The 12,051-nt window shown below is 44.2% G+C and overlaps 1 protein-coding gene across 1 annotated transcript in view; it reads right to left on the bottom strand.

Annotated features, from left to right (window-relative positions):
- The window catches only part of MRPS9 (mitochondrial ribosomal protein S9), a 35,483-nt gene extending 23,679 nt beyond the window's left edge, over positions 1-11,804 (bottom strand). The window contains exons 1-2 of the mRNA XM_084270456.1: positions 11,677-11,804; positions 2,964-3,143 (exon numbers count right to left, since the gene is read on the bottom strand). Coding sequence (XP_084126582.1) covers positions 2,964-3,143; positions 11,677-11,757 — 261 coding nt within the window. The 5' untranslated portion in view covers positions 11,758-11,804. The remainder of the gene's footprint in view (positions 1-2,963; positions 3,144-11,676) is intronic.
- Between the last annotated feature and the right edge of the window lie 247 nt (positions 11,805-12,051).

Raw genomic sequence — 12,051 nt, 5'->3', positions numbered from 1 at the left:
TCCTTAGATTTCTGGCCTTTCAAGTAGAGTATCTCAGAACTGACAGTGGAAAATGAAGGTGGGCTGTTTACTACAACCGTAAGTTAAAGTTAAATCGCAAAATAAAAGGATTACAGACTCAACCGGGGAAAAGCACTAGGTCAGGACTGCAATCTCTATTAATTAGCTATCCCAGCTGGGCAGTGGGTATGCAGCTGTTAACTTGATCAATGACTTACCTAAATGTCATCTCTACTGATTCGCTTATAAATTACCAGCAAGTGAGACTAATGTACAGGTGCTAATTTATTTAAACTGTTCTCTGCAGTTCTACATAGCTTTATAAACTGCATCTGGCACCTAATGTTAGCTGTCAGTTGTACTTAGACATGCCTGTCCTAACGACTCTGTTCATTAGAAATGAGCACAAATTATGAAATATTGTGAAAAATGATACATCAAATGGAATGGGCAAAGCAAATCAATTAGAAAAACTTCATAGCACATATTCACACATAGGAGAATAAAACATCCTAGCTTCAGAGTGAGGTCTATAATACCAATTAAAAAGCAATTGGTAGAATTCTGCAGTTATATATCAATTTGCTGCATTTTTTTTCCTCCAGAAATACAGTTGTAATGCACAGCTTAACTTTTCATTCCTAAATAAAAGCATCAGTAAGAGGCAATTCTGCTTCCACAACATCCAGAAGGATTAGCAAGTAAGTCAACTTATTTTCCTGTTTAAAACTTCACAAGGTTTAGCTTTTATTAAACTGTACGTAAAACTCCAGTGAAGGACAGAATCCTATGATGTCTACTTTGGAAATACACTGCACAGACTGATTAATAGTAGAAGACATGAAGGTACATAAGCACTCATCAGAAAGAATTATTAATGTTCGAAATGTAAAGCTTGATAATTCTCCTGCCAGTGCTTAAGCAGCTTTTATGTTTTTATAACAGAAATTTAATTATGCATAGCAGTCTCTATTAAGTATTTTCCGAGACCTGACGGAACACGAAGAAATCAAACCTGTATCACAGATACTTGGTACCACCAGAACACTTCTCTTCTGGTTCCCCTTCTCCAACTTCTTAAGAGTCTGCAAAGCAGCCCCATACTTGTAACCTGCACTGCACTTGTAAAAGCAAATTTCCAGAATTAACCTGGTTTTACTAACGATGGTTAACTTTGTGCTAACGATCGCAGTGCTGTGGATTCATAAAGAAGAAACCACTACTTAGACACGGTCTATTTCCATTTCTTGCAGTCTTGCTGTCTGTAAGCCTTCCCTCACTAGACCCTTACCAAGGAAGGAAGCCAGGCTGCAGGTTATGCCTTCTCCTACTATTAACTTTTCGGGCAAACAAACTGAACTATTGGGATCATCATCATACTGTACTAACAGGGAGGTATTCTGGTGGCAGGTCTGTGCATGAATACTTTACAAGAAAGTAACTGAAGAACCATAAAGGGCTTAAAAGTTGAAAATCTGAAAAATACAGGAAAAGGAAATTCTCTAGTTTTCTGTACAGAAATAAGAGAGCCAATGTAAAGAAACAGGCTGCTATTCCTGCTGAGTCAGATGCCTCTGTGAATAATTTCAGTGCTTGACAGGACCTTCTCCACTCTACACTGAGACTGGGAGGGTCTCTGCACTGGCTTTTGTCTGTAGAAGAGCAAAGTGATATCAGCGATTCTGAACGAAAGATGACAGATGTGACATCTTCCATTCAGCTTTGTACTCCTAAAATTTGACTTCTACAGATTTGTGACTTGAAGTCGAGCTTCTCTTACGGATTTTCTGATACCAGCTAAAACTCCAGACTCATTTCAGCCTTTTTCTCAGCAGGCCATTAACTGTGTGTGTGTCTTCTCTAGTTTGCAGTCTATTTTCAGAGAAGTTTTCAGAACTGTTTTGAAACCTGTCAAATGTGTTTGAAATCACTCCGTATCACCACCTACAGATGTAGCTCTGCCTTGGCACGAGCGTGCTGTCCAGACCTCTTATGTGGACACAGCTATGCTGACAGAATTTTGCCACTGAGACAGGCAACAAACAATCTCCTCACCCTGAGAAAACTGAAGCACACACGCTTCTCCTTTTGGCACGTACCACATCACTGTGCCTACCCCGAGGGCCCTGCTGATATACTGTGCTGCCGTGGCTATAGTAATAGCGCGGCTGCTGCGCAAAGAAAGCTTCAGCCGGGAGACTTCACACAGCTTCACCTCAGAGTGAATGTCACCAAATGACATTTCTCCTCCCTACCTCTGATGTGTGATAAAGAAAGACAGAAATGACAGAAGTGAAGACCAGGTGGGACATTAAAAGAAGAAAAATAAAATCCATGCAACAAAACGTGTTTTTTTCTGAGTGAAAGGGAGCGTATCTATACACGAGCTGCAGTGACACAGAGAAAGAGGAGGCCACCCATCTGTCAGTTGTCAGAGGGAATGGCAATAAAATAGTACGTTTGGAGCTACTGATATGAGCTTAAATTCACATCTATTTTAAAAATCCCAAAGCTCAACCGGCGTGTTAGTTGTAAAACATCCTATAAAATTTAATTTGCATTACCAGTAACCACAGTGTCATACAAGAAAGCCTGACCTAAATATACACAGCAGGTCAAATTATGGGTAAACGTTTCAAAGTGCTACATAAACCTTTACAGTGCCTGTTATAACCTCAGATCAAGGGGATTATCCATTAGTACTTTTAAAAAGAACCTACTGTGCTTTAGCAAGATATGGTATACAGCTCTATACTGTGATGTCTGACCTCACATGGTAGCAGGGGTAGAATCTCTATTCACAGTCACAGTTGCAATGTTTGCAATGTACAGTAGCATTCTTTCTTATTCTGACAGTTTGATTAAAATTCACAGAGAGCTGAGGGGCTCATGCTGAAGTAAAGTGCTTTCAATATCTGAAACTCTACGGTAAATTACTTCTCCAGCAGAGCAACTGTACTTACATCAATATCCTCTTGGGTAAAAGTTTCTGGATCTTCTCCCATCATGTTGGCTAAATGTCTCTTTCCTAGGTTGAACTCTTCAATCTGTTTTTTAATAAATGCCTCTGTGTACTTCTCAGGTCCTGAGGCTCCTACATTTTTCCTCTGCACTGCTGTAGTGGTATAGATTAGCCTTAACATCTAACAGAAACAGAAAACAAAACAAAAATATATTTATTTTATATTTTTGGCACAGCAAGTTCTAAATACAGTTAATAGTATAACAAGCCATTCATACCTATAACAAGATTCAACACATGACGTAGTAAGTTAGAAAAGGCAAACCATTTTCTTCCAATTGCTTAATGCTATAAACAGACAAACACATTCTAGAAGTTGAACATTTTCACACATTACAATTAATTCAGATTTTTTTTCTGATGGAAAGAAATGTAGTATCGTATGCCAGGCACATCCAGCAAAAGCAAAACACAGCAGTGATCAACAGATGCAGTCTTAAAAGAAAATAAAAATCTATCAGCAAATAAGCAGGTTTTGCCTTCACCTAAAGGCATCCCATAGCAAAGTATGAAAAGAACCCACCGGGCAGCTCTGGGTGGCTTTCAGAGCACACGGCGGTAGAGACCCTGCTAAATACAAGTGACAGAAAGGCTGTGGAGCGCTCTTTCCTTGCTCATGGTGCCAGAATGCGTTTTAAGCCCTTTCACCACCTCGGTACAACTAGAAAACTAGTAGTAGGGTAGTTCTCACCAGCAAATAGTACTCAATATTGTTCCAGTTCAGAAGTCACAACTAGGGCCAGTTATCTTTTGGTCTTTGCAGAACACAAGTTTGATTTTACTCCTACCAAGACAACCGGTAGTTAAGACGACTAACTTTAATCAAGCTCTCTGCCAGACAAACATCAGCTTCACTGACAGAGCTACGATGTCCCAGTTCTGGTCTAGTGCCAATATTATGCACTATTTTGTCTCTCCCACATTAGTATTGGAGTCCTCTGCAGCTTAATTATTCCAGAAACTGAATGGGAACTGATTGTTTGTGTGGTCTTCTGTGGGTGGAGGGAGGGATCCACAAGGAGAAAAAAAGAAAAAAGAAAAAAAAAAAAAAAGAGTGTGTGGGCCAGAAAAGCAGAGAGAGAAAATTGCTTCTGAATCAGAAAAATGCCCAGTTCTGTGCACCAGAAACTTCTCTCCATCCCCTTCAAGATGCCACAGCTTAGCTTTGTGAACTGACAGCACAGTGCCACAAGGCAGCAGGAGCCCACCTCAGAGCCTACCCGTGCTCACACTGTGTCCTCCACTCGCCCCGTGCCAGCTCTGGCACTCGGACCCTTCCACAAGCTGTCTCAGCTCCCTAACCACAGCACTTCTGCCTCCTCCCAACAAGCCCTCTGGTCTCTGCAGAGCTGGGAAGTCCAAGCAAAGCTCTCAGAGGAGCCAAAGCTGACAGGAGAAGGTGGCTGAACTGCACAACTGGGAGCAGAGAAGATGGGGAGTCCTCTCTCTCTCTTTACCTTCATTTCTTTGAGCAAATAATCGAATTGCCTCTGCTGCTCTTGGAGCTGCATCCTCAGTCTACTGACAGCCAAACACTGAAACCCAAATATGCCCAACAAAGCAAACTAGTTAGGGTTGTTATGAAGGACAAAATAAAGCCACTATTAGAAATTATTAAATGTCTCTGACTCATGAGACTTATCTTCTCAAGATCAGACTATAATAGACATGCTGACCACTTTGATGGACTTTACCATTCTAAGTTAATCAGATATGAATAGCATAAAATACTTGCTATCTTCCTGTAGCTAATGCAACAGTAATCTTCAAACCCAGCTATAACCACAACAATAAACACACATGCTGCATCAAAACAAGATTACATGGATATAATTGCAAGACAAACACAAAAGCAGATCCATCTTCCACCTTTGGTTAGTAACACAAGTTAGCTCACACAAACTTCTCCTGGGACTAGAAGCTTTGGGTGTTCTGTATTACATGGCCAAGTCCTACGTGAACAAGAAATGAAACACAGCTTTTCTAGTACAATTTTCTTGTTATAAATTGTCACAGAGCCCAGTTGGTATTCTGGATGTCTGGCAGCCCAGGATGGACTGGTCCAACACATGCAATTTGCTCAGTACATATAAAGCTGTTCACAATCAATTTACCTGCCCATGACTGAATCAGGCTTCAATATACAAAAATCTAACCACCACAATTAAAATTTCAGCTTGGAATACAAACTACAAAGCCTTGAACTTATGTACAGCACTTGCCTGTGCGGCAGGATAGGTCCTGTGAATTTAATAAGGTTTGGTATAGAGTGTAATCTTTAAGTAACAAGGTCACATGAGATGGGACAAACAGAACTTCTGTTGGTTTTTTTACAACCTGACAGAAAGATACATCCCCCAAGGTATGCACCTCAGAAAAGCAGCCAATACCTCTGCCAAGAAAGATTTTAAAACAGCCCCAAATCTGTCTTTGGGGCAAAGCCTGTTGTTGCTTTGTTTTCTCCACTGCTTATATGTACCATACGCAAAGCTAGTCCTGGTTTGCCACCTCTTTTTTTTTTTTCATACTCATGTTCTCTGAGAGTTACAGTGATACATACAGAATTAAAAGAAAAATAATCAAAATTTTAAATGTACACATTTTCCACAGGCAAGGCCCTCGTGTTTTCCACAGAATGCAGTAGGGAAAGCAGAGGTATCTCTTCATATTCCCTATTCTTCTCTCCTAGTCACTCCTCAGGAAAAAATTCAATTCATCTTCTGTCTTACTCATCTTAATAGTAACTAATTATTTGTAATTCTTGTTAATGAACATATGATTCCTTATTACTTGGCCCAAAATTGCTTTCTCTCTGCTATGCTTTAAAGAGAATACTTTAAAAAAGATTGCTTTCATCTTATTCCTGTCAATTTCTATTGTAATTTTCTCATTTTTTTACCCTCCTTCCCTCAAGCTATTCATATTCTTCCCTAGTTTCAATTCGTCACTAATCAAAAGTCCCTGGACACACAAACTGTTCATAATTAGAAAACAGCCTCTTATGCAAATTAATATCTATTGTATTGGGTACCTCTTCTGGGATAAGAATACTATTTCATGGGTGGTACAGGCAAGAGCTGCAAAGCACAGCTAAACGCTTCTGGCGTTTCAGTTAAACAGGAAAGCACACTCCTTTACTTTGTAAAGGAAACCACAGAGGTTTGCACTCACTTCTTACAAATTTCATACTGCATTACTGCAGACAGCAGCCTCATAATTTTATAAATAATAGTGGTTATTAAAGGTACTCCTGAATTAATGGACTTTCCCACCGGGACAGGGGAGAAGGGAAAGCCTTTGCTTCTGGACACAGCTCCTTGGTATTAACCCTCCCCTCCTGATTCCTTCCTGAGCAACCTAGCATTAAAACACTTTGGCAAATCCTGATTTTCCAGGGAGACCATAAATTTAAAGAAAATCAGCTTATGTAAAATTTGCCTTAGGAAAGAAATAAGCATTTCCAGACAACTTGAATTTCTCTGGCCTATTTCTTCCAAGAAGAGAAAAACCTAGGAACTGTCTGCTTACTTGTCCTGCTCATTTTCCTTCGGTGGAGTTATATGGATAAAAAAATCAACACGTATCACTAACAGAGGAATCGAGCTTCCTGTATTTTTGGAATGGAAGGACAGAGGAATCAGAGACAGGAGGCTTTAATGCAAGAGAATACTGTCCATTTTACAACATGACATAAATCATGGAGACAGAAGACATCAAATGACACGGCACTGCAAGCAGTTGCACTATTGTCATGCTGCTTCCACGATCTAAGCTGGCAGACTTCACCCACCTCCTTTTCTTCCAAAACCACATGGCACACACATAAATTCATACTAAAAAATTATCTTTGGGATACAACTTCACGTGGAGATGCAGAGCTGGTGCCTTATAACCACATCAGCATGAAGGACCGAAGCTGCCCTGCGTCCTTTGCTCTGACTACTGGCACAGCTATCGCTAGTAAATCCAGCAGGCATACAAGGTACCAGCAGCCCAGGATGGACTGGTCCAAGACATGCAATTTGCTCAGCATATATAAAGCTGTTCACAATCAATTTACCTGCCCATGACTGAATCAGGCTTTAATATCCAAAATCTAACTCTGGTCACTTGCTGCACAAGCGAAAACATCCGTGGTGTAGCAATCCTACAGACTTCAAGTGCTCAGATCCATCCCAAGTTTCTGAAGAACTACCTTTTTGTTCAACAGTTCTGGCTTTCTAGTGTGCTGTTTTACCAAATGTGGTTTAATTGGTTTCCTTAAACAACACTTACATCATCTCAGATTTCAGGCAGCCTAAGAACTAATTAGGTGAACCAGTATAAGGTTCATGTTTTAAGCAGCATTTTGTAAAACACATCAGTAAGTATCACAAGGTGTCAGCAAACATGCACAAGTGATTTTATACCACTTTCTATACCTGATTTCACAAAGTATTATTTCATCACAAGAAACTTCTCAAAATGAAGTCTCTTGATAGGTGACTATAAAACTGCATTTCCCCCACTCAGAAAAATCTCCTTTCTGTGCCTATTTGACCAAGCTTATGCATTAGCTTTTGCTTGGACTGTATAAAATGGAAATAAAAGATAACTATCTAGAGAGATACATGGCAAGTGCCACATGTGCATAATAGGGAACAGAATTTAAATCCAGTTGTTTCAACATACGAGTTAACTAGAGTTGAAGAGCTTGTTAGTATTTGATAGAGGCTACAGAAAAAAGCCACTCTATTCCAAGAATGGAAATGAAAGACTGTCACCAAAGCACTATCATCGCTTTCTGATATCAGTACATACACCATCCACAGTGATTTAGATAAGGTACTCGAGCCAATCAAATTAAATAGCTCGTATGGTACTCTGAACTCTTCTGATGAGAGCATCTATTCAACCACATCAGAAGTGACAGACGCTAACTAAGCTAGCTCGTTACTTTTTCTTTATAAATCATGCTAAATGTCTGTGGTTTGCTTATTAGAACAGGAAACTAAACCTGTTGTTCAGTCCAAACAAAGGGAACTGGAATCACAAAGGTTTTCTCCCCTTTCCTCTCTAAAAGTGAGACACTTTCAAATTGAAGAAAAAAAAAAAGAATTAAACTGTTTCACCCACTAAGATAGATATGAAGTAATTAACAAATATTTATAGATAAATTATAATACACTTTAAAATATCAGAGAAAAGGAGGGGTTACAAGGAACCTCTGGAGATCATCTAGTCCAACCCCTCTGCTAAACCAGGATCGCCTACAGCTGGCTGCACAGGACAGCATCCAGGTGTTGTGGGTTTTTTAATATCTCCAGAGAAGGAGACTCCACAACCTCTCTGGGCAGCCTGTACCCTCCAGCTCCATCACCCTCACAGTGAAGTTTTCTGCATGTTCAGATGGACCTTCCTGTGCTCCAGGTTTGCACCTACTGCCCCTTGTCCTGTCACTGGGCACCACAGAAGAGAGTGCGGCCCATCCCCTTGACATCCACCCTTGAGATATTTTTAAGCATTGACGAGATGACCTCTCAATCTTCTCCAGGCTAAACAGACCCAGATCTCTCAACCTTTGCTCATACAAGAGATGCTCCAGTTCCCTCATCAACTTTGTAGGACACTCTCCAGCAGGTGAACTGGGGACCTCAGAACTGGACAGTGCTCCTTCCCATGGCAGAGTAGAAGGAGAAGATAACCTCCCTTGATCTGCTGGCCACCCTCTTCCTAATGCACCACAGGATACCACTGGCCTTCTTGGCCATGAAGGCACATTGCTGGCTCATGGAGAGCTTGCTGACACCAGGACTCCGAGGGCCTTCTCCATAGAGCCACTTCCCAGCAGGTCAACCCCTAACCTGTTCTTATGCGTGGGGTTATCCCTCCCTAGCTGCAGGACCCTACACTCATCCTTGTTAAATTTCATTATGTTCCTCTCCACCCAGCTCTCCAGCCTGTCCAGGTCTCTCTGAATGGCAGCGCAGCCTTCTGGTGTGTCAGCCATTCCTCCCAGTTTTGTATCATCAGCAAACTCGCTGAGGGTACGCTCTGTCCCCTTGTCCAGGTCACTGATGAAGATGTTGAAGGAGACCAGAGCAAGCCCTGACCCCTGGGGCACACCACTGGCCACAGGCCTCCAGCTAGACTCTGTGCCAATTAACACAACCCTCTGAGCCCTGTCATTCACGTAGTTTTCACCCCACCCCCACAGTCCCCTCATCCAACCCATGCTTCCTAAATGCTATGAGACTATCAAAAGCCTTGCTAAAGTCAAGGTAGACAACCCACCTGATCACAGAAGGCTATCAGTTTGGTCAGGCATGATTTCCCCTTGGTGAATCCATGTCAGCTGTACCTAATAGCTGCCTTCTCCCCTAACATACAGATAACCTCCAGAACGAGCTGTTCCATCACCTTTCCAGGGATGGAGGTGAGGATGATCGGCTTTCTTTCTTGGGTCCTCCTCCCTGACTGTTCTGAAGACTGAAGTGACATTGGCTTTCCTCAGGCACTTCTCATGTTCTCCACAAGCTTTCAAAGATGACAGAGCATGGCTTAGCAATAACATCTGCCAGCTCCCCAAGCACTCATGGATACATCCCATCAGGGCCCATGGATTTGTGAATTTGGAGTTTGCCTAAATCATCTCTAACCTAATCCTCCTCAATCAAGGGAAGGTCTTACTTTCTCCAGACTTTCTCTCCTGCCTCCAGGATACAGGTGTCCTGAGGGTTGGCCTTAGCAGTAAAAACTGAAGGCAAAAGTGGCATTCAGTAAATCTGCCTTCTCTGTATCTTCCAGCACCAGGACACCCCCATCTTCCCTAGTCTTCCTTTTGCTACTGATGCACTTCATTATACAAATATAATGAACATAAATAAATAAAAATTCCCCTGCTGGTGGGATTTTTAAGATAGGCATGATAAAAAAGCTCCCCAAGAGTAAGTACAGATAAGTGCTTCCTGTAAGAAATGGTCATAGCAGGTCAGAACAAAGGTACATCAATTTATTACCCCGACCTCAACAGCAGTCCTTATAAGAGGCACAAGAAGAGGATAAATAAGTAGTGATAGTCTTCCCAGGACAATTCCCCAGTTTCCAGCAATCTGCAACTCAAAGATATGCTGATATCCTGTTTTTAACAGTCCTCATCGGAATTTTCTTCCGAGTTTATTAAATTGTTTTTTGCATTCACATAAATACTTGGTGTCCTGAACATCCTCATCAAGCAGTTCCACAGGTTAACTGTATCTAACAGAAGGAAGGGGCTCGAGTTTCCTGGGCCCTGCCTACCATTAGTTCCCTTCACAGACAGGGGATTTGTATATAGCTATAGGCTTAGGTACTGATCCTGTCTCTCAGGGTGAGGGAGCGGGACATATGATCTCCCCGAGGTCCTGTGTCTTCCACTGTGAGTCCTCCATGGAGATCATTTCCTCATTTACAATACAAATCATTTTCACCTCAAACTCAAGCAGGTGCCTGGCCAGAAAAACTAAGTCACTGGCATAACCATACCTTTGTTACAGGATAGCCTACGTAACATAAACTATTCCAACTGAGAACAAAAACAAGCCTTAAACAGTGTTTTTAGCCTCCTTCTCATTCCTTGCATAACTCAAGCACCTGTATTTCTGACTACTGCATAAAAGGCTTGTCACACAGGCACCAGGTCCTTATGGGTAAAGTTAAGCTAGAAGAAAAAAAATGTAAACAGTTCAAATTGCACCTTTCAGTATTACCTTTCATTTCCATACTGCATCTACCTTGTCACCACACGGTTTGCTTTAGTTCAGGCACCAGTTCTTCACCCCTTACTATCCTAGATTACTTTGTAATTGGAAAGCATTACCTGCACGTCTTTTTACCCACTTGCCAGTCGCTCATTAAATATATATATACACAGAGGTGTATCAAATACCACGGCACAAACACGGCAGCGGCCCTCAATGGTGACAGGAGCCGAGCTTTCTGATTAAGCAGCCATCAGCCCAACCCCCGTATCTCTCAAACCCAACAGGTAGTTCTGTTTAATTGGAGGACACGAAGTTTAGGGAGCACCGGCCTCTGCCCACAGCGGGAACTGGAGTGGGGGACAGGACGGGGGGAGACGGGACACGACACTCACCATCTACCTCCCTGCTGACCGAGCAGACGCGAAGCACGACCACCCACCCAGAAGACCGCCCCTTTCACGGCCCCCACTTTCGTGCGCGGCCCCGTTAACTCTGTCCGCACGCACAACAACCCGGGGCCTCACCACGCTTCTTTCTGTACGCGACGAAAAGCGGGCTCGGCTCGCGGGAGGGGCCGACCCGGACGCGCCGCCGGCCTCCTCCCTCCCCGCCCCGAAGCGGCCTCCTCCCGGCGCCAGTCCCACGCACGCACCGCCGGCGCCCCGTAGGCCGCAGGCCCGCCGGCCGAGCCGCCCAGGACCACAAGCGGCCCCATACGACGCCCGAAACGAGCGCGGTGTCAGCCCGGCACCGATACCCCCCCCACCGCCCCCTCCGCAGCCGCGCCAACCCTCCCGCTTCCCAACCCTCCCGCTCACCCCCTGCCACCGCGCGGAGCCCCCGAGGCAGAGCCCGGGGGCACCAGAGCACGCAGCAAGCGGCCTCCACACGCTGGAGCGGCGCAGAGAAGGCCCGACCCGACCCGGCTCTCACCTGGGCGCACGGCCCGCACGGCGCCGCCGCCGCGCCCCACCGGCGGCCCAGCCGCAGCACGCGCCCGACGGCCGCCGCCATGCCCGCGGCACCCCTCCCCAGCCGCCGCGGGGAGGGCACGGCGCGGCGCCGCCACTCTCAGCCGTAGGCCCCGGCGCCACCGATTGGCGGGCGGGGATCGAGGGGCGGGACCAAGGCCGCGCCTGCGCGCTGCCTCCTGCTGTGCCGTTTCCTGACCCGGGCCTCAGTGGCTCGGAGGGGACTGTGGGGGCTTGGGCGGGGGAGGGGGGTGTCTTGTGTTCGGGAGGGCTGCCAGAATGTATTTGGGAAGTACAGCGTACCAGCGTTATTGAAGTCCAAGATGATGTTCGGACG

This window comes from Gallinula chloropus, assembly GCF_964237585.1.
Source record: "Gallinula chloropus genome assembly, chromosome: 1".
NCBI lineage: Eukaryota > Metazoa > Chordata > Aves > Gruiformes > Rallidae > Gallinula > Gallinula chloropus.
This window is presented reverse-complemented; position numbering and strand designations above follow the sequence as displayed.